A 23,238-nucleotide genomic window follows, 5' to 3' on the forward strand; every position below is an offset into this window, starting at 1 on the left:
ACCAGCATCAATACTAATTAGTGTGAGGACCAGCATCAATACTAATTAGTGTGAGGACCAGCATCAATAATTAGTGTGAGGACCAGCATCAATACTAATTAGTGTGAGGACCAGCATCAATAAACATAATGCATCAACTAACAACAGATCATCCTTTGTATAGTTTGTAGCTGCTTATATCTAGTAGACCTTAACACAATGGAGGAACAACAAGAGGCTCATGAAAGCCTGATATCGCTCACCTGTAATTTCAGTTTCAAGCATTTGACTTATTTGTAGATCTTTCTTTGCTGAACAATTTTGTCATTTACACTTTCTCTCTTTCTATAATAATATCAAAGATAATACATAACCCAAAACTGTAAAATTTCCTAAAAATTAACTATTTCTGGACAGTAACCCAATAAGTTGTCCTTTTTATTTGAAGATTACTTGACAGTAGATCTAAACCTGTTTAACACTTTCACCTATGTCAGTTTTGCTCTTACTGCTTTAGTTTTTGAGATGAAAGCCATAATCTTCATTTGACTGCTGCCATTTTGTTGAATGGATCAAATCCCCGAATACAATCTATAAACTAGGTACCCTAAGGAACATTCAATTAAAGTTTTTAAGTATTTGGCCAAGTAGTTTCAGAGAAAAAAAAAATTTTGAAAAAGTAATAGACTTTCACAAAAAATGTAAAAAAAAAAAAAGGGTTAAAGGCCAATAACTCCTTAAGGGGTCAATTGACTTATTTGTAGATCTTACTTAGCTGAACATTTATTGCCATTTATACTTTCTCTCTATCTATCATAATATTAAAGAAAATAACCAAAAACAGTAAAATTTAATAAAAATAAACTATTTCCAACAGTAACCCAACAATGGGTTGTCGATCGAACTTGTCTGAAAATTTCATAACAGATAGATCATGACCCATTTATCACTTTAACTCCCCTTCACTTTTGCTCTAACTGCTGTAGTTTTTGAGGTATAAGCCAAAAACTGCTTTTGTCCCCTATGTTCTATTTTTAGCCACGGCAGCCATGTTTGTTGATGGACCAAAACATTTTATAAATTAGATACCATAAGGAACATTCAGTTAAAGTTTAGAAGTATTTGGCCCTGTAGTTTCAGAGGAGAAGATTTTCAAATGTTAGCAAACATGATGAACAAATTGTGTAAAGTTGTCTTTAAAGGGCAATAACTCCTTATGGGGTCAATTGACAATTTTGGTCAAATTTACTTTTTTGTAGATCTTAATTTGCTGAACATTTTTGCTGTTATATTTTATCTTTATCTTCAATAATATTCAAGATAATAACCAAAAACTGCAAAATTTCCTTAAAATTACCAATTTAGTGGCAGCAACCCAACAATGGGTAGTTTGATTTGTCTTAAAATTTCAGGGCTGATAGATCTTGACCTATTGAACATTTATACCCCGTCAGATTTGCTCCAAATGCTTTAGTTTTTGAGATATAAGCCAAAAAGCTGCATTTGACCCCTATGTTTTATTTTTAGCCATGGCGGAGATACCCTAAGGAACATTCAGTAAAAGTTTGAAGGTATTTGGCCCAGTAGTTTCAGAGGAGAGGATTCTTGAAATAGTTTACTACGATGACGACGGAGGACGCCAAGTGATGGCATAAGCTCACATTGGGCCCTTTGGGCCCTGTGAGCTATAAATGAACAAAAGAACAGAAAGCTGCTTTATCCCCTTCCTAACTTTGTTGAACAAATGTATACTGAAATTAACCTTAAAGTTAAACTACGTAATTATGAAAGGGAACAGTGACATGGACTTATTATTTTTTGCTTTGTACCATTTGTGTTTGTTCTTCTATAAAAGTCACCAAAATGCATGATCGCTTATGACTCATACATACAATTATTTTGTAGTATTACATTAAAGGGTTATTGCATGAATATTGATGAATATTGTGAAGAGTAGATTTAAATATTGCAAGGGCTTACAAGTGTGATATATATATATAACCTATTAATTCATATCACTTTGAAACAGCCCCATCCATTTCCCTTCCCCCTGTGTATGTATAGATGCTGTTGGAATCTAGACCAGTATCAGATCAGATGCATGTCAATGTCTAACTCTGATCTGAGTCCAGTCAGGAAACCTGTGAATCCAGATGGTTACTAGTGTAAAACAAAGACATGTTTGGGAAAAGAACCACAGTTTAGTGCTTAAATTTCATATTAATAAAACACAAACAACAGTACATTTTGAAAACAATACACAAATTAATTAATTAATAATCTGTGGTATTCCAAACTTCCCATTGATATTTTTGCCATTGATGACATCAATAATTTGAAGCTATATATGCACTAGTGCAATATAATAGATTATCTTGACACGACTGATATTTTGAGAAATCAATGTGTAAAAAACCTGATAACCTAAATATATTGCACCCTAACTTTTCGTTAGTTCTGGGGGAAATATCATGATCATGTTGTTATACAATAATACTTTATTATTGTCAACTCTTTAATGTAATAAAATATCAATTTCAATGCTTATACAGCAATATACATCGAATTTTTCAGTCCTTATTACAAATCTTCTGGTCATGTTTCTCTGATTATATAAAAATATCCTAAATAAACTGGCAGACAGATGAAAATACCATTAACGTGTATTTACTTTTATTTAAAGACTGAAATTATCATAAAGCTCTTACTAAGTTCATCATTCATGATGGTCTGTATGTCTGTGCTATTTATTTTAATGCTACAAAATTATGATCATTAATTAATATTTACGTGGAAGAAGCATGATGTCTCGACTTTTGTTTCTGTTTTCTGACCTGTGACCTCCAGCACAATCACCAATGCTTAACTTTGGCACTAATGTACGAATTGTCTGAAAAAAATATGTAAGGAATTTAAATTAAGAAGGTGTGATATTATTGCCAATGAGATAACTATCCATGCAGACCAAAGGACAAAGATGTAAACAATTACAGGTCGCCGTACGACCTTCAACAAGTCAATTTCTTAAATAGCAATGCATCTATTCTGTAATTTCAAATAATTCATATGAATTTTTTTCAAAATTCTGAAAAGTAACATAATTAAGTATTCAATTACAGACTGATTGATTATTTATCTTAGTTGTTGTTTTATTACATTTTTATATTTCCAAATAAAATTCAGAATAGAAATGGGGAATGTGTCAAAGAGACAAAAACCCGACCATAGAGCAGTTCACAATGATATAATTAATATGTTAGTTGAACACAAAAGGTTTCTTGTTAAACTTACATCTTAGACATTTCATTCCAGGACATTTAAAAAGATCATGCAATGTACTTTTCTGAAATTTTGCAAATTTTGAGAGATTTTGGGGTGAGGTTTGGATAGCCATGGAAATTTCACATAGAATTGCCCTAACCATAATTGTAGTATAGGACTGTTAAGAAATTGTCAAATGCATATGTGTGTTAAAAGGCCCTCTTATTTAAGTATTTTATCCTCAGTATTGATAGTGGATCTGAACATCTTGATGCATAAATCGGTTAAAATCTGAACCTAAAATTGCAATTCAAATAAGTCAACTTAAAATCTGAATCTGAATGGTGAAACAATTTTGTATCAATAAAGTAATGGTTTTCCTCAAAGTGTTGCCTCAAATTCTTTTTTTCAAATCTAGCCAATTTGCAGATTTTAGTCTTTTTTAGGAGTTATTCAAATGCTTTCTTGCTTTAATTCTTCCATTTTGTTACAGAACTAACTTTGGAAAGCGAACTTTAATTAACATTCAACCACTTAGTTTCTTGGAGCTCTTTTAATAAGGAACATACCTGAAATTCTTTCTCAAATCCGGACATTTTAGATTTAGGATTTTCTTTGGACAGACATTGAGCTATGATAGGTACCTCTGCCTCTGTCATTACAGTGGCACCACACTGTATGTGCATAGATACAGATTCATATATAAGGCGATACTGGAACTGAAATATAAAACATATATATAGCATTGTTAAGGAAGTTTGTTTTCACTCTGCTTAGTTGTCTTCCCATTGTCTACCCAAGTTCTGGGATATTGGACAAACTACGTAAATGTATAAACAAGATGTTTATTTAGATGACATATGGTTGAACACAAGTGTTATATATACAATAAATATATAAGTATGGCAGCTAGTTTACTTGTTGACTTATGAAAAGTTCCATATCTGCAAGCCAAAGTATGAGCGTCTTTTCATTTCAAATCCTCACTGGTAGACTGCCCTGAACATGGTGAGTGACATCGTATTTATAGTTCCTAGTGATAATGAGCCTGGCCAGAATGTCAGGCATGTGCAAGAAACAGTTGTAACCCAACAAGAATATTTACATGGCCAGTCTCGGGAGAAATAGTTATGGAACTATAAATAATAACAATTTTAACAAATTTCCCTAAATAAATAGTATTTACATAAACAAGTAAACAAAGTGACCACCATCACAGCAGTTACTAGTCATTATGAAACAGTTCTGCTTAAGGAGATATGCAAGGGTTGGTGGTATAATGTAGTTCGGGGGCTTGTTATTTGCAATTCTATATCTTGTATTTTTTATTTTAGACATAGCATGAAAAGTTGTTTGTCTGATTTTTTTATCTAATAAAAAGAGAAGTTATTGATATGAGCCATTATTTGACCCTTGAAATTGCAAAAATGGTAAAATCTTCAAACCTTTTAAAATCGCTAATATGTTCATCTATAAATGAATAGAAGGATATAGCCTAGTGCAAATATGTCTTTTGTGATGTAATTGTGATGTCATAGACAGGTCATAATTGACTTATATAACCAAAAATGGCCATTTTTCATATAGCTTTTAGTTGAATTTAGTATGAACAGCAGTCTACATAAAACAATATTTCACTTAAAACAAAATATTTGAATCAGACACCATTTGGCAAAATATCAATTTGGATAAGTGTGTTGCTCGTAGGTAAAAGAATGAATACCTAAAATTTATGCAATTTTTGCAATTTTAACAGCTTTTCCTATAATGATAGAAGTTTGAAGAAATTTAATGTACATATGTACAACAGAATTCACATATATTGTTTGTCATCTGACATCCTAATGTTTGGTAACATCTGAAGGATATTCTATGATAGACTTAGAAAACTAAAAAAATCAAAGGGCAAGAAAAGTGGCCTTCTCACTCCCTTTTTCTTGAAAGGATTACAAAGCAACAAATCATATGTTCTGTACAAATGACAGCTATAACTGTACACATGGTTTTGACTTTAATAACATTTTTTTTCATCATAAAAAATACAGCATAATACTTACCAAAGAGCGCACCATATTTTTTCTAAATTTGCGTAGATGTAAAACAGTACTATACACATCAACATTTGCATCTGATTGTAGTTGTTTTAAACAATAGTCTATTGCAATAAATACTGCTGTTTTACCACCCCCACACCTGAAAAATAATTCTTTAATTTAACTACATATCTAAATATATCATGCCTTGGATAATGAGCAAAATTCTCCTTTCATATTTGATTTAATGGATACACTGATGTATTGTCAGTCAATGCGCTATTGTTATCTGGTTTACAAAAATTATTAAATGATGATGGTTCTCCATTTCTAAAACCAGATGATGCTAAAGGCTTAGAGAGCCCTGTCATATGATCTGAATTCATCACTGGTTTGCTTTCTATCATTAAACCCCTTGCTTTTCAGAAAGATTTTAGAGGTAAATTTTCTACAAACTTAGTAAAACAATGATAAAATCTCCCAAATTTTCATTTTGATTTGCAATAGAAAATTGTATCTTACTTTTTCCCAATGTCCATCTTTTTAATGTCAATTGTAGAGTTTTAATATGTTGCTTGCACAAAAGGCATTCTAATATTAAAAGTTGAATCATGTACTATTAGTGTTTTGTGCCGATTTACAGGCCATAAATCATTAGCTTGTATATACTCTTACGATAAATCATGTTACATATTGTCAAGAACTCAATTAAACAGCTTGTGTTGTATAAAAACTTGTTTTGATGTAAAGAAAACAGTTTGTACTTATTGTTCGTATTTACTCAACCTCTTTATCTCAAATTACACATTGGAAATGAAGAAATTAAGACAGAACAAAAACAAAAGCCGTACTAAAATCACGGATTCCATCATCATGATTTTCATCAATAAAATAGAAATAAAAAAGATTTTAATCAAAAGATGAATTCATCCTGTCTGACAATATGACCCTCTAGAGAAAGTATCATCATTAATAATAGAAAAATCATTGATTATGTTACTGCTTTTGTTCTACTGAAGTTATTCTTAGCTGATGGAAGGCTAACCTTAATTAAGATTAAATGAGTTTTCATTGTTGTGTTGGAATTATCAGTAGAAAGAGTAAAAATTACTCAAATGTGAAGAGTAAAAATGACTCAAATGTGAAGACTAAATATTGACTCCAATGTGGAGAATAAATATTGACTCAAATGTGAAGAGTAAAAATGACTCAAATGTGAAGACTAAATATTGACTCTAATGTGGAGAGTAAATATTGACTCTAATGTGGAGAGTAAATATTGACTCTAATGTGGAGAGTAAATATTGACTCAAATGTGAAGACTAAATATTGACTCTAATGTGGAGAGTAAATATTGACTCAAATGTGGAGACTAAATATTGACTCAAATGTGGAGACTAAATATTGACTCAAATGTGGAGAGTAAATATTGACTCTAAAGTGGAGAGTAAATATTGACTCTAATGTGGAGAGTAAATATTGACTCTAATGTGGAGAGTAAATATTGACTCTAATGTGGAGAGTAAATATTGACTCTAATGTGGAGAGTAAATATTGACTTGAATGTGAAGCGTAAATATTGACTTAAAAATGAAGAGTAAATATTGACTTAAAAATGAAGAGTAAATCTTGACTCAAATATGAAGAGTATACATTGACTCTAATGTGCAGTTATACCACCATTTCACAAAATAAATATGCAGATTTAATATTGCCAGCAAAAACATTGCATCCTTTTGGAATCAGAAGTGACAAAACATGATAAGCCTTGTAAATTAACTAATAGGATATAAATTTTACTGGGGTTAAACCAAGGAACTCAGGTCTGCATTTCATTCTATACATATTTGTGCAGAATTATCATTAAAAACAATTCTGAAATTATCACTCAAGTCAAGTCAAAATAATTCTCTGCTATCCAGTCAAAGATTGCTCATTGAGGTCTTTTCTTAATTGTACAACACTTGATTGTGTATAATTTTATAAAACAAATTCTATGGGATAAGATTTCAATTCAATTTGGTTATTTTCATTTATATTTGATTTTTTATGATCTTTTTGAGAATTTGGTGTTTATCCACTAATACATTTGTTAGAAACATGACAAAGAGCTTGGCATACTGTGTAAGCATCTGTCTATTGGTGGTATGTTGATCTCTAGATGTCTCTTGCTATTCCTGTATTATTGGGTTGCTGTCTCAATCATATATACCACACATCTTTTATTCACTGTCACATATTTTAACCATACAAAAAGTTACACCTATTTCTATTGTAATTTTTCTTAAATCATCAAGACATAAAATAAAATACGTGTACATGTATTATGAAAATTAATTATTCTTGAAACAATTCGATCGATATAACAAATCTGTTACAGGATTGAGGTAGATAAAACTCATTACCTCGATATAACAAATCTGTGACAGGATTGAGGCAGATAAAACTCATTAACTATACATCTTCAATTCATTATTTTACAACTGTCTTCTTGTATCAGTTTGTAGTCAATTTAGTTATTGATTTTTTAATTTGTACAAAACATCAGTCTCAGCTAAAAGTTGCTGTAATAAAGGACTGAACTTGAAGCCAAGGTCAATGTTTTGAAATCAAGGTACAAGTATGTTATGGTGAATTAAAACAAATAAAAAAACATTTTGTTTGAAGGTCCTAGATGTATTAAAGACAAATTTCATATACATTCTTCTGCAAGGAAACTAAAATTTACAGATATTTGACACATATTCAAGGGTGAACAGAATTTTAAAAGTCAAAATCCAACAAGGCCTGTATTTTGTATATATACAATACAATGAATAAATGTACATGTATCAATAAATGAGTAGTAAAATGTCAAATTGAATTTTTCTCGATAATACTAAAAACAAAAAAAAACAGAAAAAATTTCAAATTCAATTAAAACTGTGTTTACCATTTTTAGAATGAAAAGAACCTGCAATTTCATTAATTTAGTTCGATGGTATTAAATTTCACGCCTTCTGCTCAGAACGTCAAACAATGAGTACCATACAGGTGAAAATAGATTTTGAGTTGTAATAAAATATAAATTTTTATACTGAGTGTTTTGATCGATTACAAAAGTAAAATCATTTGCTTACTGGCCCTGAACTATGAAGTGTTTAATTTATTTACAATTCTATGACAGGAGTATCAATTGAGATGACAAGAGATGAACTTTTGATTATTAAAGCTGGAAAATTGGTAAAACAGTCTTATCTAATACTACAGATCTAATAAGTATATGAGGTTTCAAAGGTATATATATAGCAATGCATCTTTATATGTGGCTTCAGATGACTTATTTCATTTTAAATTCATTCCATAAAGAACCAAATTATCTTCCCTTTCATGCCAAAATTTCTGAAATTTGCATTAAATATTAACAGATCTGCCAACTATCCCGATTTCCCCCATGGGGGAAGTTAGCCTGACTATTTAAATCCTCTATTATATGAACTTTATACCTCAAAATAGTTATTCAAATTTACATGAAACCTGTTAATCCACAATAGTTTGCTTACATGAAGCCTGTTAATCCACAGTAGTATGCTTACATGAAGCCTGTTAATCCACAGTAGTATGCTTACATGAAGCCTGTTAATCCACAGTAGTATGCTTACATGAAGCCTGTTAATCCACAGTAGTATGCTTATATGAAGCCTGTTAATCCACAGTAGTATGCTTACAGGATTTTCTCGCTGCGTTGAAGACCCATTGGTGGCCTTCGGCTGTTATCTGCTCTTTGGTCGGGTTGTTGTCTCTTTGACATATTCCCCATTTCCATTCTCAATTTTACTACATGAAGCCTGTTCACTAATTTCATTTTAGGAAGCTCTGATTTGTAGTTCCTGAGAAAAATGTGATGGAAATTAAATGGGGGGGGGGATAGACAGGGGTAGAACAGTATACACACCCTTTTTCGCAGATCAACCAGTCAACATCAACATACATGTAGTTATAAAAAACCCATCCATCCATATCGACTAGAATTGTTTTTACTTGGTTTAAATTACTTGGAGGAATGTCTAGATCTTACACTGTTAATAACTATGTACCTGCAGGAATGTCTAGATCTTATACTGTTATTTACTATTTACCTGCAGGAATGTCTAGATCTTACACTGTTATTAACTATTTACCTGCAGGAATGTCTAGATCTTACACTGTTATTAACTATGTACCTGCAGGAATGTCTAGATCTTATACTATTATTAACTATTTACCTGCAGGAATGTCTAGATCTGACACTGTTATTAACTATTTACCTGCAGGAATGTCTAGATCTTACACTGTTATTAACTATTTACCTGCAGGAATGTCTAGATCTTATACTGTTATTAACTATTTACCTGCAATAATGTCTAGATCTGACACTGTTATTAACTTTTTACCTGCAGGAATGTCTAGATCTTACACTGTTATTAACTATTTACCTGCAGGAATGTCTAGATCTTACACTGTTATTAACTACTTACCTGCAGGAATGTCTAGATCTTACACTGTTATTAACTATTTACCTGCAGGAATGTCTAGATCTTACACTGTTATTAACTATTTACCTGCAGGAATGTCTAGATCTGACACTGTTATTTACTATTTACCTGCAGGAATGTCTAGATCTTACACTGTTATTTACTATTTACCTGCAATGTACAAGTATAGGTCCAGAGGTGGCAGTAACATGGTTGTTTACACGACGACAGACATCTAAAATAAAGCCAGGATCTGTAGCTTCATCGTTAAAACCAACCATTTCAAAATGTTTGACTTTACGTTCAACAGAAGATCCTTCCTAGAAAAAAACAATTTAACTTGAATATGATGGTATTGTAAAATAACTCTTTTTCTAGATATTCAGTTGTGGTACTACAAAAAATACTGTAAATTCAGACATGTTTTCAATGTTTTTATAATTTCCAAAATTGAGACGAGATATGTTTTCACAAAAAAAACTTGCAATTCAAATTTTGACAGCATTATTTGTATCTAGCATTGCTGTTTAATAAATCTTGCAATTTTGTCCATTCTTCAACAATTGCAATTTTAAATAAACAAAGAAAATTCTGAGTTTAAAGAAGTACCCTTGAAAACATATTAAGTTATCCAATCCCTTTTGTTGGCTATGTTCATAGTTAAAAATATGTACCCTAACTGTAGATAACAACAGCATATGATAAATTCCCTAAAATATGAGGACTTTACAGCATAAAATATGTGATTCATTGAAAAATCACATGGTGTTGAGTGAATCATTGTTAAACAGAGAGATTGCTGGTGAATTGGAGTGACAACGTTCTGATTTATGACTACTGTGGATTCATTTATTTTCGTGGGTATCAATTTTCGTGGATAGAGAAAAAAAGACGTTTCGTGGTATACGTAAATTCGTGGATCGCTGATTACAAAAAGAAAAAAAATCAGATACGTAATTCGTGGATTTCTTTTTAATTTAAGAGATCATTTAACCTCCTTGGTTTGATCAATAATAAAACAAACAAAAAAGAAGGAATTCATTGAAAAAGTTTTGAATTGTCAAAATCCTCGCTTGGTCATTCTAGATTAAAGTGTTCATTGAAAAATTCTATTACAATAATGGACAGAGACAACTAATTACTTGTTTGTTTTACAATTTATAAATTCTTGTCGGAATTTTATAAGGCATTAAAAACTCTATGATTGAAAGCTCATTTCCCTAATCACGATATAATAAACAGTCATATAAGTAAAAGGTGTGAAAATAAATGTTCCTGTCATAAACAATGTTACCTACGGGCAATATCCACGTACTTAATCCTAGTGATTTTTAATCACCAGTAAACCACACTATGACACGGTAATTAACAACTTGCAGTTATTTTCCATGAACAGTTTTATTCAATTTTAAAAAGTAAATTATCACTGATATTCGATATATTTATTATTGATTTAATCAAAATACTTGTATCTTCTTTTAATAAAAACACGTGTTATGTTACAATGTTTATCGATAGTCAACACTATACTAGAACTGCATAACATAACCGGAAATAAACATCCGATTCCATACACATTTCTCGGGATTATTCTTCATTGAATTCTTAAATTCGTGGTTCGCTTTGACCCACGAAACCCACGAAAATTGGTATACCACGAATAAAAATGAATCCACAGTATGTGATTGCTGGTGAATTGGAGTGGCAACGTTCTGATTTATGACTATGTGATTGCTGGTGAATTGGAGTGACAAAGTTCTGATTTATGACTATGTGATTGCTGGTGAATTGGAGTGACAATGTTCTGATTTATGACTATGTGATTGCTGGTGAATTGGAGTGGCATCTTTCTGATTTATGACTATGTGATTGATGGTGAATTGGAGTGACAAAGTTCTGATTTATGACTATGTGATTGCTGGTGAATTGGAGTGGCAACGTTCTGATTTATGACTATGTGATTGCTAGTGAATTGGAGTGGCAACGTTCTGATTTATGACTATGTGATTGCTGGTGAATTTGAGTGACAAAGTTCTGATTTATGACTATGTGATTGCTGGTGAATTGGAGTGGCAACGTTCTGTTTTATGACTATGTGATTGCTGGTGAATTGGAGTGGCATTGTTCTGATTTATGACTATGTGATTGCTGGTGAATTGGAGTGACAAAGTTCTGATTTATGACTATGTGATTGCTGGTGAATTGGGGTGGCAACGTTCGGATTTATGACTATGTGATTGCTGGTGAATTGGAGTGACAAAGTTCTGATTTATGACTATGTGATTGCTGGTGAATTGGAGTGGCAACGTTCTGATTTATGACTATGTGATTGCTGGTGAATTGGAGTGGCAACGTTCTGATTTATGACTATGTGATTGCTGGTGAATTGGAGTGACAAAGTTCTGATTTATGACTATGTGATTGCTGGTGAATTGGAGTGGCAATGTTCTGATTTATGACTATGTGATTGCTGGTGAATTGGAGTGGCATCGTTCTGATTTATGACTATGTGATTGCTGGTGAATTGGAGTAACAAAGTTCTGATTTATGACTATGTGATTGCTGGTGAATTGGGGTGGCAACGTTCTGATTTATGACTATGTGATTGCTGGTGAATTTGAGTGGCAATGTTCTGATTTATGACTATGTGATTGCTGGTGAATTGGAGTGACAAAGTTCTGATTTATGACTATGTGATTGCTGGTGAATTGGGGTGGCAACGTTCGGATTTATGACTATGTGATTGCTGGTGAATTGGGGTGGCAACGTTCGGATTTATGACTATGTCATACAAAACCTACAGAACAAATAGGTACCAAATGTCCCAACCATATTTTTTTTTAAAAACTTAAGTTTTATATTTATAGTGAAAAATTCACAAGTAAGGAATACTTTTGGCCATGTACTGTATGGTAATTCTGACTTGACCCTGAAGCTACAAAGGTCTTTTACATATTCTGTTTGATTTTTAGAAATTCTGCCAATGAATCTAAATACTTCTATGTAAGTCAAGTCTAAATAATATTTGACATAAAACATAAATAGAATTACATGTTGTATTCTGAATGAGCGAACTGTCAGCTGTGCCATTTCCATGGTGGAGTCTAACCAGATGTGTATATCACCATGTCGGACATATCTCTGAGCACTGAACACATCTCCCCAATATTTGTCACACTGTTGCTGTAAATAAATACAAATTATAATTAAACAGCTGAGACAAGAATCAAGATTCTTCATTTCTTATAAACCAAGTCAATGGTAAATAGAAATTATGTCAAAACATTTTCTTTGGTGGATTCATATGTTCAGGGAAATCTGTGATATCTCATAATGACAGAAAGACAGCAATAAGATGTATTCTTAATTTCAATTCATAGCGTTTTATAATCATAGATTTTATTCAAGTTAAATATTTAAGAATGAATTGACTTACATTAGCATTCTCAAATAAGCCTGTTGCCATGACAATACAATGGACATTCTCCTGCCATACCATATGCCAAAAACAAGGAATGGTTTTTTGTCTTGGACCTGTAATGATAAAATTAGCAGACTCAATCAAAGGAGCGTAAAAGTAAAAATTCACATCCTCTTAATTTTGTAGCTATTACTGTAATTTTAACAATTGTAAATATCTTGTTAACTAGAATTCATTTTTAATGATAATTCACTTTGACAAATGTTCTAGCAAAAAACTAGGCAATATGCATTCAGATGATGATAACATGTAAAAGATTAGCTGATGTTTGCTTAATGTCCAGTGGCAAATATTTCATGCATGTTCAGGACAAATATGAAATGTCAATTTTTGAAAAACAGATAATCTAAGAGATGTTGTACCCTGGAAATATCCGAGGTTTAGTACCTCCTTATCATATCAGGGAGTATTAGTACCCACAGGCTTGGTTTCATATTATTTGAGCATGATTCACTGGGATTGGTGGCTGTGTAAAAGACAAGTTAATCTTTAATTAACTGATACCAGTAATTGCTGGTACATTATAAAATAAATCAATTTGTAAGGCCTTATCTAACCCTTTACAGTCTTCTCTTAACTTTTTCAAATTATTAAATTAAAAAACAGCTGTATTAGACTTGGTTCATTAACATGAGAAGCATTGAACAAGAATTCAAAAAGAGAAAAGAGAAAAAGAAGGTCTATGAATGCCTGATTTAAATCCTTAAAATCTTAAGTATGGAATACTGAATACCTGAAGTTCAATTTATATAAAACTGATTTGTCTCTGAAACTGGATAATATCAGATTAACGGAAATATGTCCTTTTTACACATTTATGTGTTATAACAATTTGGCCACACTTTATACCAAACCCAATATGATTTTCTATGACAAATAAAGAAGGGTAGGAATGCCCTTTACCGTCAGGCGTGAAACAGTCATTTTTGGCTACCGTTAGCGTCAAATTGGTTAAAATTTTATCGTGATTCGTCAGAGGTCTCAAATAATTATTGTTACCATTATTTTTGGAAAAAAATTAACGTGATTCGTCAAAATCAGTCGATTTTTTTATCGTCTTAAAGAAAGTGTACATTTTATCGTCATGCACCAAAAATTACTGTTAAAGTCATTTGGCAAGATTTTTTACCGTTGTTCGTCATGAAGGTACCCCCATTACGACCCTCATAAAGGTATAATCAATATTGACAGGAATTCATCTTGCATGTTGAAATTAAAGACAATAACACCCAAGGCCAAGCTGTACTGCATGAATATTAACTGCACGAAGTTTAATTAATATTGACCAGATTTGTTGCTTGAGTAGAATTATTTTGGTTCGAGCATGCAACTAATGGTTCCAAAATCAAAAACTCTTTAAAAACTAGCAAAATATTTGCTGGAGGACATAATGATAATGTCATTATGTGAAATCTACATAAAAACCAAATTTATTTCAATCAGAACATCAAAACATTTCATTAGAAGACAGGTATTTTTCAAAGTTTGAATTTTTAGAGATTTTCAGGGTTATATTTGACCCTTTATGAACTTAGTTCTGCATATAAAAAACAGCAATATTTCTGTTCATAAAATTCATTTTTTTCAAATTTAAATGATACTTTATTATTTACATCAAAATGCAACTGTATGCCTTCTTAACTTTAACAAGCAACATTCATTATAACCGTTCACAGAACTGGTCCACTGGCATACTGCCAGTGAAAACTGTTTCAGCCAATGATTGTTTTTAATGACTGATTGATTGTTGCTGCTTAACACCACTTTCATCAGTTTTGGTTATATTGTGGCAGTTTTTATTGATGGAGAAAGCCAGAGAACCTGGAAAGAACCACCAACTTTTTATAATAATTTTCAATAGAATTTATACAAATATTTGAATTTTAATATTTTCTGACAAATAAATTCAAAAGTCTAATTTCAGACGAATTTAATTCATTAAATTTTTTTTATCAACTTATATCAATTCATTAAATCTTTTAATCAATGTCCTTCTCATTCATTAAATCCTTTTATCAACATAATTTATTCAATAATAAACAGCTGCACCATGAGCGCATGATACGCCCGTCGTCTTGTGTGTGAATTTTTTTTTACAAAAAACTCAATATCTGTAAAATAAAATTTTGAATTAAAACCAAAAAGTATACAGATCTTTAGATTAATATAACTAAGAAGTGTGTAAAATTTTAAGCAATAATCATAAATCGTTTTTGAGATACGGCGCGACATGTGAAAACCCCCCTTTTTACAAAAAAAAATCAATATCTCTAAAATAAAACTTTGAATCAAAACCAAAAAGTATACAGATCTTAAGATCAATATAACTAAGTAAAATAAAACTTTGAATCAAAACCAAAAAGTATACAGATCTTAAGATCAATATAACTAAGAAGTGTGTAAAATTTTAAGCAATAATCATAAATCGTTTTTGAGATACAGCGCGACATGTGAAAAACCCCTCCCCCTTTTTTTACAAAATACTCAATAACTCAAAAATAAAATTTTGAATCATCACCAAAAAGTATACAGATCTTAATATTAATATAACTAAGAAGTGTGTAAAGTTTTAAGCAATAATCATAAATTGTTTTTGAGATACGGCGACATGTGAAAAAAAACACACACCTGTTTTAGTTACTAAGTCCTGTAACTCAAAAACACACACCTGTTTTTATTACTAAGTCCCGTAACTCAAAAAGTTTTAATCTTATTTTCACCAAAAAGTATACAGATCGTTTGACCATCATAAGAAACAACTATGTTAAGTTTCATGAAATTTGGATAAGTCGTTCTCAAGTTACGGTGCGACATGTTTACGCCGGACAGACAGATGGACAGACGACATTTGTATACCATAATACGTCCCGTCAAATTTTGACCGGCGTATAAAAAATGAAGTCCTAAAGCTGTATTATTTGACCAGAGTGTACAGACATAGTTAATTCCCTAGTTAATTTGACCAGAGTGTACGGACATAGTTAATTCCCTAGTTAATTTGACCAGAGTGTACGGACATAGTTAATTCCCTAGTTAATTTGACCAGAGTGTACGGACATAGTTAATTCCCTAGTTAATTTGACCAGAGTGTACGGACATAGTTAATTCCCTAGTTAATTTGACCAGAGTGTACGGACATAGTTAATTCCCTAGTTAATTTGACCAGAGTGTACGGACATAGTTAATTCCCTAGTTAATTTGACCAGAGTGTACGGACATAGTTAATTCCCTAGTTAATTTGACCAGAGTGTACGGACATAGTTAATTCCCTAGTTAATTTGACCAGAGTGTACGGACATAGTTAATTCCCTAGTTAATTTGACCAGAGTGTACGGACATAGTTAATTCCCTAGTTAATTTGACCAGAGTGTACGGACATAGTTAATTCCCTAGTTAATTTGACCAGAGTGTACGGACATAGTTAATTCCCTAGTTAATTTGACCAGAGTGTACGGACATAGTTAATTCCCTAGTTAATTTGACCAGAGTGTACGGACATAGTTAATTCCCTAGTTAATTTGACCAGAGTGTACGGACATAGTTAATTCCCTAGTTAATTTGACCAGAGTGTACGGACATAGTTAATTCCCTAGTTAATTTGACCAGAGTGTACGGACATAGTTAATTCCCTAGTTAATTTGACCAGAGTGTACGGACATAGTTAATTCCCTAGTTAATTTGACCAGAGTGTACGGACATAGTTAATTTGACCAGAGTGTACGGACATAGTTAATTTGACCAGAGTGTACGGACATAGTTAATTTGACCAGAGTGTACGGACATAGTTAATTTGACCAGAGTGTACGGACATAGTTAATTTGACCAGAGTGTACGGACATAGTTAATTTGACCAGAGTGTACGGACATAGTTAATTTGACCAGAGTGTACGGACATAGTTAATTTGACCAGAGTGTACGGACATAGTTAATTTGACCAGAGTGTACGGACATAGTTAATTTGACCAGAGTGTACGGACATAGTTAATTTGACCAGAGTGTACGGACATAGTTAATTTGACCAGAGTGTACGGACATAGTTAATTTGACCAGAGTGTACGGACATAGTTAATTTGACCAGAGTGTACGGACATAGTTAATTTGACCAGAGTGTACGGACATAGTTAATTTGACCAGAGTGTACGGACATAGTTAATTTGACCAGAGTGTACGGACATAGTTAATTTGACCAGAGTGTACGGACATAGTTAATTCCCTAGTTAATTTGACCAGAGTGTACGGACATAGTTAATTTGACCAGAGTGTACGGACATAGTTAATTTGACCAGAGTGTACGGACATAGTTAATTCCCTAGTTAATTTGACCAGAGTGTACGGACATAGTTAATTTGACCAGAGTGTACGGACATAGTTAATTTGACCAGAGTGTACAGACATAGTTAATTCCCTAGTGTGTCTTGTACAATACTTTCAATATAAGCTTAGGTCCTCTGAGCCGACATCATTTTTATCTCCTTAATTAAAAGAATATTTAATGACAGAAAAAAATCTTTTTTCATCACCACAACGAAGAAAAGGGTGATTATAATGCTGGATATTATGGAAAATCATCTACTAAATGAGGCACAGAATATTACAACCATCCTGTGACATTTCTAACTATACATTATTATATCTCTCTGGCCAGACAATTTATTACAAAATTCTCACAGACAAACATCCAAATGATAAAATCCTGCAGTTGCAACAGTATTAATTGCAAATTGTAGCATAAAATCTATTCTCAGCATAACCTGATATATTGTCAAGACAACAGTATGAAAGACAGACAGTTAATCAACAATACCATTTTCAGTTTTCCTAGTTACATTTTTCTGACCAAAGCCTGCACCAGGAAGCGTGAATGCTAAACACACCTTTATGTCAGAATGACTAAAAACGGTATGGACACAAATGTGAAACGTACTTGATTACTTTAACTACTTTAACGATTTCATAAAAATAAGACAGATCTTATCACAACAAGAAACATATGAATTTATTCATTCTGTATTTTTTCTTCTTCATTTGATTAGGTTAAACACCTCTTTCTTTACATCAGCATAATTTCATTGGTTTTATCGATGGAGGAAAATGAAGTGCTAAAGGTAAACCAGATCAACTCTGAACATATCATATATTATTTGTAATCAGAGGACACCTAGTTATATCAGAAAATGACTGGAGCAAGTTTCCTCTAGTACTGGTAATAGGCATAAGGGATCTTAACGGGTCAAGTCCAGCTTTATGTTACTTGAATAAATATGTACTCAACAACTGTCAACAGTAGTAACAAAATAAGTATTAATCAGAGTTATTAATAGACAAGGGGATTACATCAACACAGTAACACACATTTTAAAATCATCATGAACATTTGTAGTGTGAGATTTGGCAAACCAATGTTTTGCAGACATTTGTTTTCTATTATGGTTTATCATATATTTTTGAAGTTCAACATTTTTTTATTGTTAATATTCAATTGAAAAATTAATGAATTTGATTATTGAATTCAGAAATGTATAATTACAGTTTTTGCCTCAAAATAAGGAGATAACTGTATTGTATTTTAAGCTTGGCCTTCGTAAAACGTATATTTTACTGTTGCAAATTGAGTTTACCTAGCGACGCGTAGCGGAGGTAGGTAAACGGATATTTGCGTCAGTATAATCAAGTTTACATTTGCCACCATAATTTTTCTTGACAAAGTATAGGGTGCCCTATTTTCTTTTCATATCCTAGATGATTTTAATCATTTACCTAATCGATATTATTATGCAATTTTAATGAAAAATTCAGTATTTACTGATAAATATCAAAATCTTAAGCCTCAATACAGATTTCTTCTTTCATCTTGTAGCATTTGAAAAAAATCTTGTCAGATCTACTGAACAATGTCTAAAGTTGGAAATGTTATCAGTTATTTGTTAGGATTAAGTATTAGAAACTTTCACATCTTTTCTTTTAGATTAAAGTCGATCAAATATTAGGGTATTTTACATACCAGAATATTAATTGATTAAATGTTAGTGTTTAAGGCTAATTTCAGCACTATTGACTATATTGGGGGGTGTCAGTATTTATTGGTGGAGGCAGCCAGAGTACGAGATTCAGGACCTTTGACAGGAAAAGCATACCAGTATATGTTTGCTGATTACACATAGGTTCTGATTGATCAAATTTCCAGTTAATGAAAAATCTTTTGAATTTTTTATTAATATTGAATTAATTATTTCAACACTTGTGTAGTACTCCAAAATCATTTGTTCACATTTTTTAACTTAATTTTGATAAAAGAATAAAAGAAAGCATATTTTCCCATATAAATACTGCTTATATAACCATAGACAACCTGAAACCTACAGTAGTTTCATCAAGTGTCTAAAAGGCTTTTCTCCCAAATTTCTGTGGCGAAAAAGGGTGAGAGTATTATGCATAAATACACATTTTTCACAATTTTTTTACCGTAGTTAAGAAAAGATAGCTTTTCAGGACAAAACAAGGACTAGCCCTTAAAATCAAATAATGTTGTGGGAAATGGGAGGTTTTTCTCAAATAAGAAAGATTTTGAGGGAGATTTTAAAAAAATTTCCAAATTCAAATAAACAAAGGTGTGTATGTGGGTGGGGGAGTATCAAAAGAGACCATATTTAAAAATTTACTGAAATACAAATAAATTTGATCCAACCTTACCTTGTGTAGCAATGTATTCTTTCTGTTTACAAAATCCCTGAAAAAAATATCACATTTTCAAATCATAGTTTAATGATTTTTCGGGACCTGCAAATTAGGACAACTTTTGCTTATATTACAAAAAAAATAAAAATATATTAATATATCATGAAAATTTATTCAATTGGCAAATAAAATGAGAGTAATTCACATCCAATTGATTCCTACTGGTAACATGAAAATTTGACTGTCAGCATTAAATAGTTCATCAATATAATGATATAATGATTGACAAATTTATAGCCATTCTTAAGTTAAAGCTATGAGTCTTTTAGGGTTAATTATTGTTCAATTATTGATTTTTAACTGCATAGCTTAAAATTATTTCCAAATACATTTTGATTACCACTACATATTATAAAAATAAGTATGGACCTCTCATAGGGTTGTTTCAATGGTTGAGCATGGGACCCTCCCTTAACCTGGCAAAATAAATTAAATAATATGTTTGCTATAAGTTATGTTCTTCCATGAGTTCAATGTCATTTTTTACAACACAAAATATTGAAAAAAAAGAATGTGTCCATAGTACACGGATGCCCCACTCGCGCTATCATTTTCTATGTTCAGTGGACCGTTAAATTGGGGTCAAAACTCTAATTTGGCATTAACAATAGAAAGATCATATCATAGGGAACATGAGTACTAAGTTTCAAGTTGATTGGACTTCAAATTCATCAAAAACTACCTTGACCAAAAGCTTTAACCTGAAGCGGGACAGAAGGACGGACGAACAGACGGACGAACGGTCAAACAGACCGAAAAACATAATGCCCCTAAGTGGGGCATAAAAATATCATATTCTATCAAGAGAAGTTCCTATCAAACTAACTTAACCAGAAAACTTAACATTGAAAATTGATTATTAATTGAAAGTCAATGGACCATGACCTATGAGGCAGGACCTCTAAATAGTCATCAAACTGATATGTATTGATAGTAATGCAACTTTATAATATCATTGATCTCTTTCAAGTAGTTCCTATCAAACTGACATCAGCAGAAAACTTAACATGGAAAATTGCTTATTAATTAAAAGTCGCTGGACCATGACCTAGAAGTTAGGACTTTGAAATAGTAGTCAAACTGATATATACTAATAGTAATACAACTTTAAAGAAAATATCATTGATCTATCACAAGTAGTTCATATCAAACTGACCTAAGCAGAAAACTAAATTGCTAATTAATTCAAAGTGACTGGACCATAACCTAGGGGGCACTAGGCTTTGAAATAGTTGTCAAACTGATATATACTAATAGTAATACAACTTTATAGAAGATATCTTTGATCTATCACAAGTAGTTCCTATCAAACTGACTTAAGCAGAAAACTTTAAAAATTGTTGTTGCCAACGACGCCTTTGTTGTTGCCAGAAAAGCATGTCTCGCCTTCCTCGACTTTCAAAAATCAGGCTCTGCTTGATGGTCTAGTACAAAGCAGAGTTCAAATTCATGTTGCATTAATATTTACCAGTCCTGAATATGCATTTAATTTGTCACAACACTTTAAATAGCCATCTATCATCCTCATCGTAAAGTACATAAATTTATATGTCAACTTGAAAATTTTTTTTCTTGCCAGCTGTCAATTTTTCTTTTTCAATCCATTGAAATTAAAAGATGCATTAGCATTTACATGCAAAGTAACAATTATCGAGGGGCCTGATGGGTTATTTTCGTTCTTCGTGATCGGCGCATTTTCGCTATCGTGATCCGCGCATTTTCGCTATTGTGATCCGTTTTTTTCTACAGATTTTTTTTTTTTTTATATTTTCGTGATCCGTGATCATGGAAATTTATTTTCTGTGAATCGTGATTGACAAAAAAATCAACTCGTGAATCGTGATGAGACCCCCCCCCCCCCCCCCCATCAGGCCTCTCATTATCAAGTAAATATGAAATGTTTTTCAAGAGGCATTGATTCAAAATATCGGTCACTCATCTCTTTTTTCACAAACATTTTTTTCAAAGGAACTGAAATTGGTTGTCATGATCAACATGCAGAAAAAATCGCTCAGGAAAGCTCAGACTTGAGACGAATTAGAGCTTGGCATATTGTACAGACACATGTCTATTGTTGAAGTCTGTATGTTGCCCTCTTGATCTATTATTCTGGTTAGTTTTGGTCCTTCCATTGCTGTCCCATTGATTCAGAATACCCAACATCTCTTTTCATTCATATCTAATCGTAGTTTTAAACATCCAAGGATTTAATAGTCAAGCTGTTGTGTCTATTTTTATAAGTTATGCTAATCAAACTTTGCATCATTTAGGAACAGATTAAGAACAACAACATTTATTCAAGCATTTATTTCTTACATAAAAAAATCTGTCTCTCATTACTGTACAGTTGACTGGATTAAATTCCCTAAACACTTGAAATTTTTACATTGGACATATCATATCTAGTAATAAATTGATCTTCATTTATAATTCTATTAAAGATAACTAAGATTTTTATCTCAAAAGCTCCATTGACATCAAACTATTTTTTAAATCCATGTACGAATTCTCTACAGTATTTCCAATAAGACCATATGATACATATATACATTGTTTAACTTGGATACAAAAATGGTTTAATCAAGATTAACTGTTTTTTAATTAAATTTTGCATCTTCCTAAAGAAATCTATCATGATGTGGCCTGTAAATAATTAACATCTTTAATTGTTATGTCTTCTGCCATTGGAATCTCTCATTATTTGATTGTATGCTGTGACAACAAACTTATAAGCAAGATTATTTGTTTCAACCAGAGGACATTTTCCTGTCGACAGGAAATGCATTTCCTTTATAGGAAAAACTATGTGAACTAACGAAGAAACATTGCACATCAAATGTCACGTGACTTCTGTCCATCAAACAGCAAATCTTGGTAGGTACATAGAAATTAAATTTAAATCGCACAGTTAAATTAAATTCCTGATGCCAGATAATTCAGTTACCTACATGAAAGTCTACGTTTTATGTTTGTAAGAGGACAACATGTAATTAACTTGGCTTCTAGGACATTTTAACGATCATAGGAAACCTTATTTTAGAATGATTACTATAATGCCCATATAAAAGATTGTCTTTTATTACACAACAGTACTTTACTTGTAATTTCAAATTAAGAAGACTTAATGTTTAATTACTATTCAAATGAACTTTGATGACTTTGAGAAAATTCTAGACCAGTTTAATTGTAGTGGATTCACCTCCCATTTAGTGACGTATATGTTCAGGAAAAAGAAAACCCCTAAAAGTAAACAAAA

The 23,238-nt window shown here is 31.8% G+C and overlaps 1 protein-coding gene across 2 annotated transcripts in view; it reads right to left on the reverse strand.

The window, feature by feature from the left end:
- The window catches only part of LOC127727043 (receptor-type tyrosine-protein phosphatase epsilon-like), a 177,881-nt gene that overhangs the window by 16,906 nt on the left and 137,737 nt on the right, over window positions 1–23,238 (reverse strand). For both annotated transcript variants that reach the window (XM_052234447.1, XM_052234446.1), the window contains exons 8-14: window positions 19,938–19,974; window positions 13,203–13,300; window positions 12,818–12,949; window positions 9,938–10,086; window positions 5,298–5,433; window positions 3,810–3,959; window positions 2,770–2,869 (exon numbers count right to left, since the gene is read on the reverse strand). In XM_052234447.1, coding sequence (XP_052090407.1) covers window positions 2,770–2,869; window positions 3,810–3,959; window positions 5,298–5,433; window positions 9,938–10,086; window positions 12,818–12,949; window positions 13,203–13,300; window positions 19,938–19,974 — 802 coding nt within the window. The remainder of the gene's footprint in view (window positions 1–2,769; window positions 2,870–3,809; window positions 3,960–5,297; window positions 5,434–9,937; window positions 10,087–12,817; window positions 12,950–13,202; window positions 13,301–19,937; window positions 19,975–23,238) is intronic.

The sequence above is a fragment of the Mytilus californianus genome, unplaced genomic scaffold (genome assembly GCF_021869535.1).
Source record: "Mytilus californianus isolate M0D057914Y unplaced genomic scaffold, xbMytCali1.0.p SCAF_19, whole genome shotgun sequence".
NCBI lineage: Eukaryota > Metazoa > Mollusca > Bivalvia > Mytilida > Mytilidae > Mytilus > Mytilus californianus.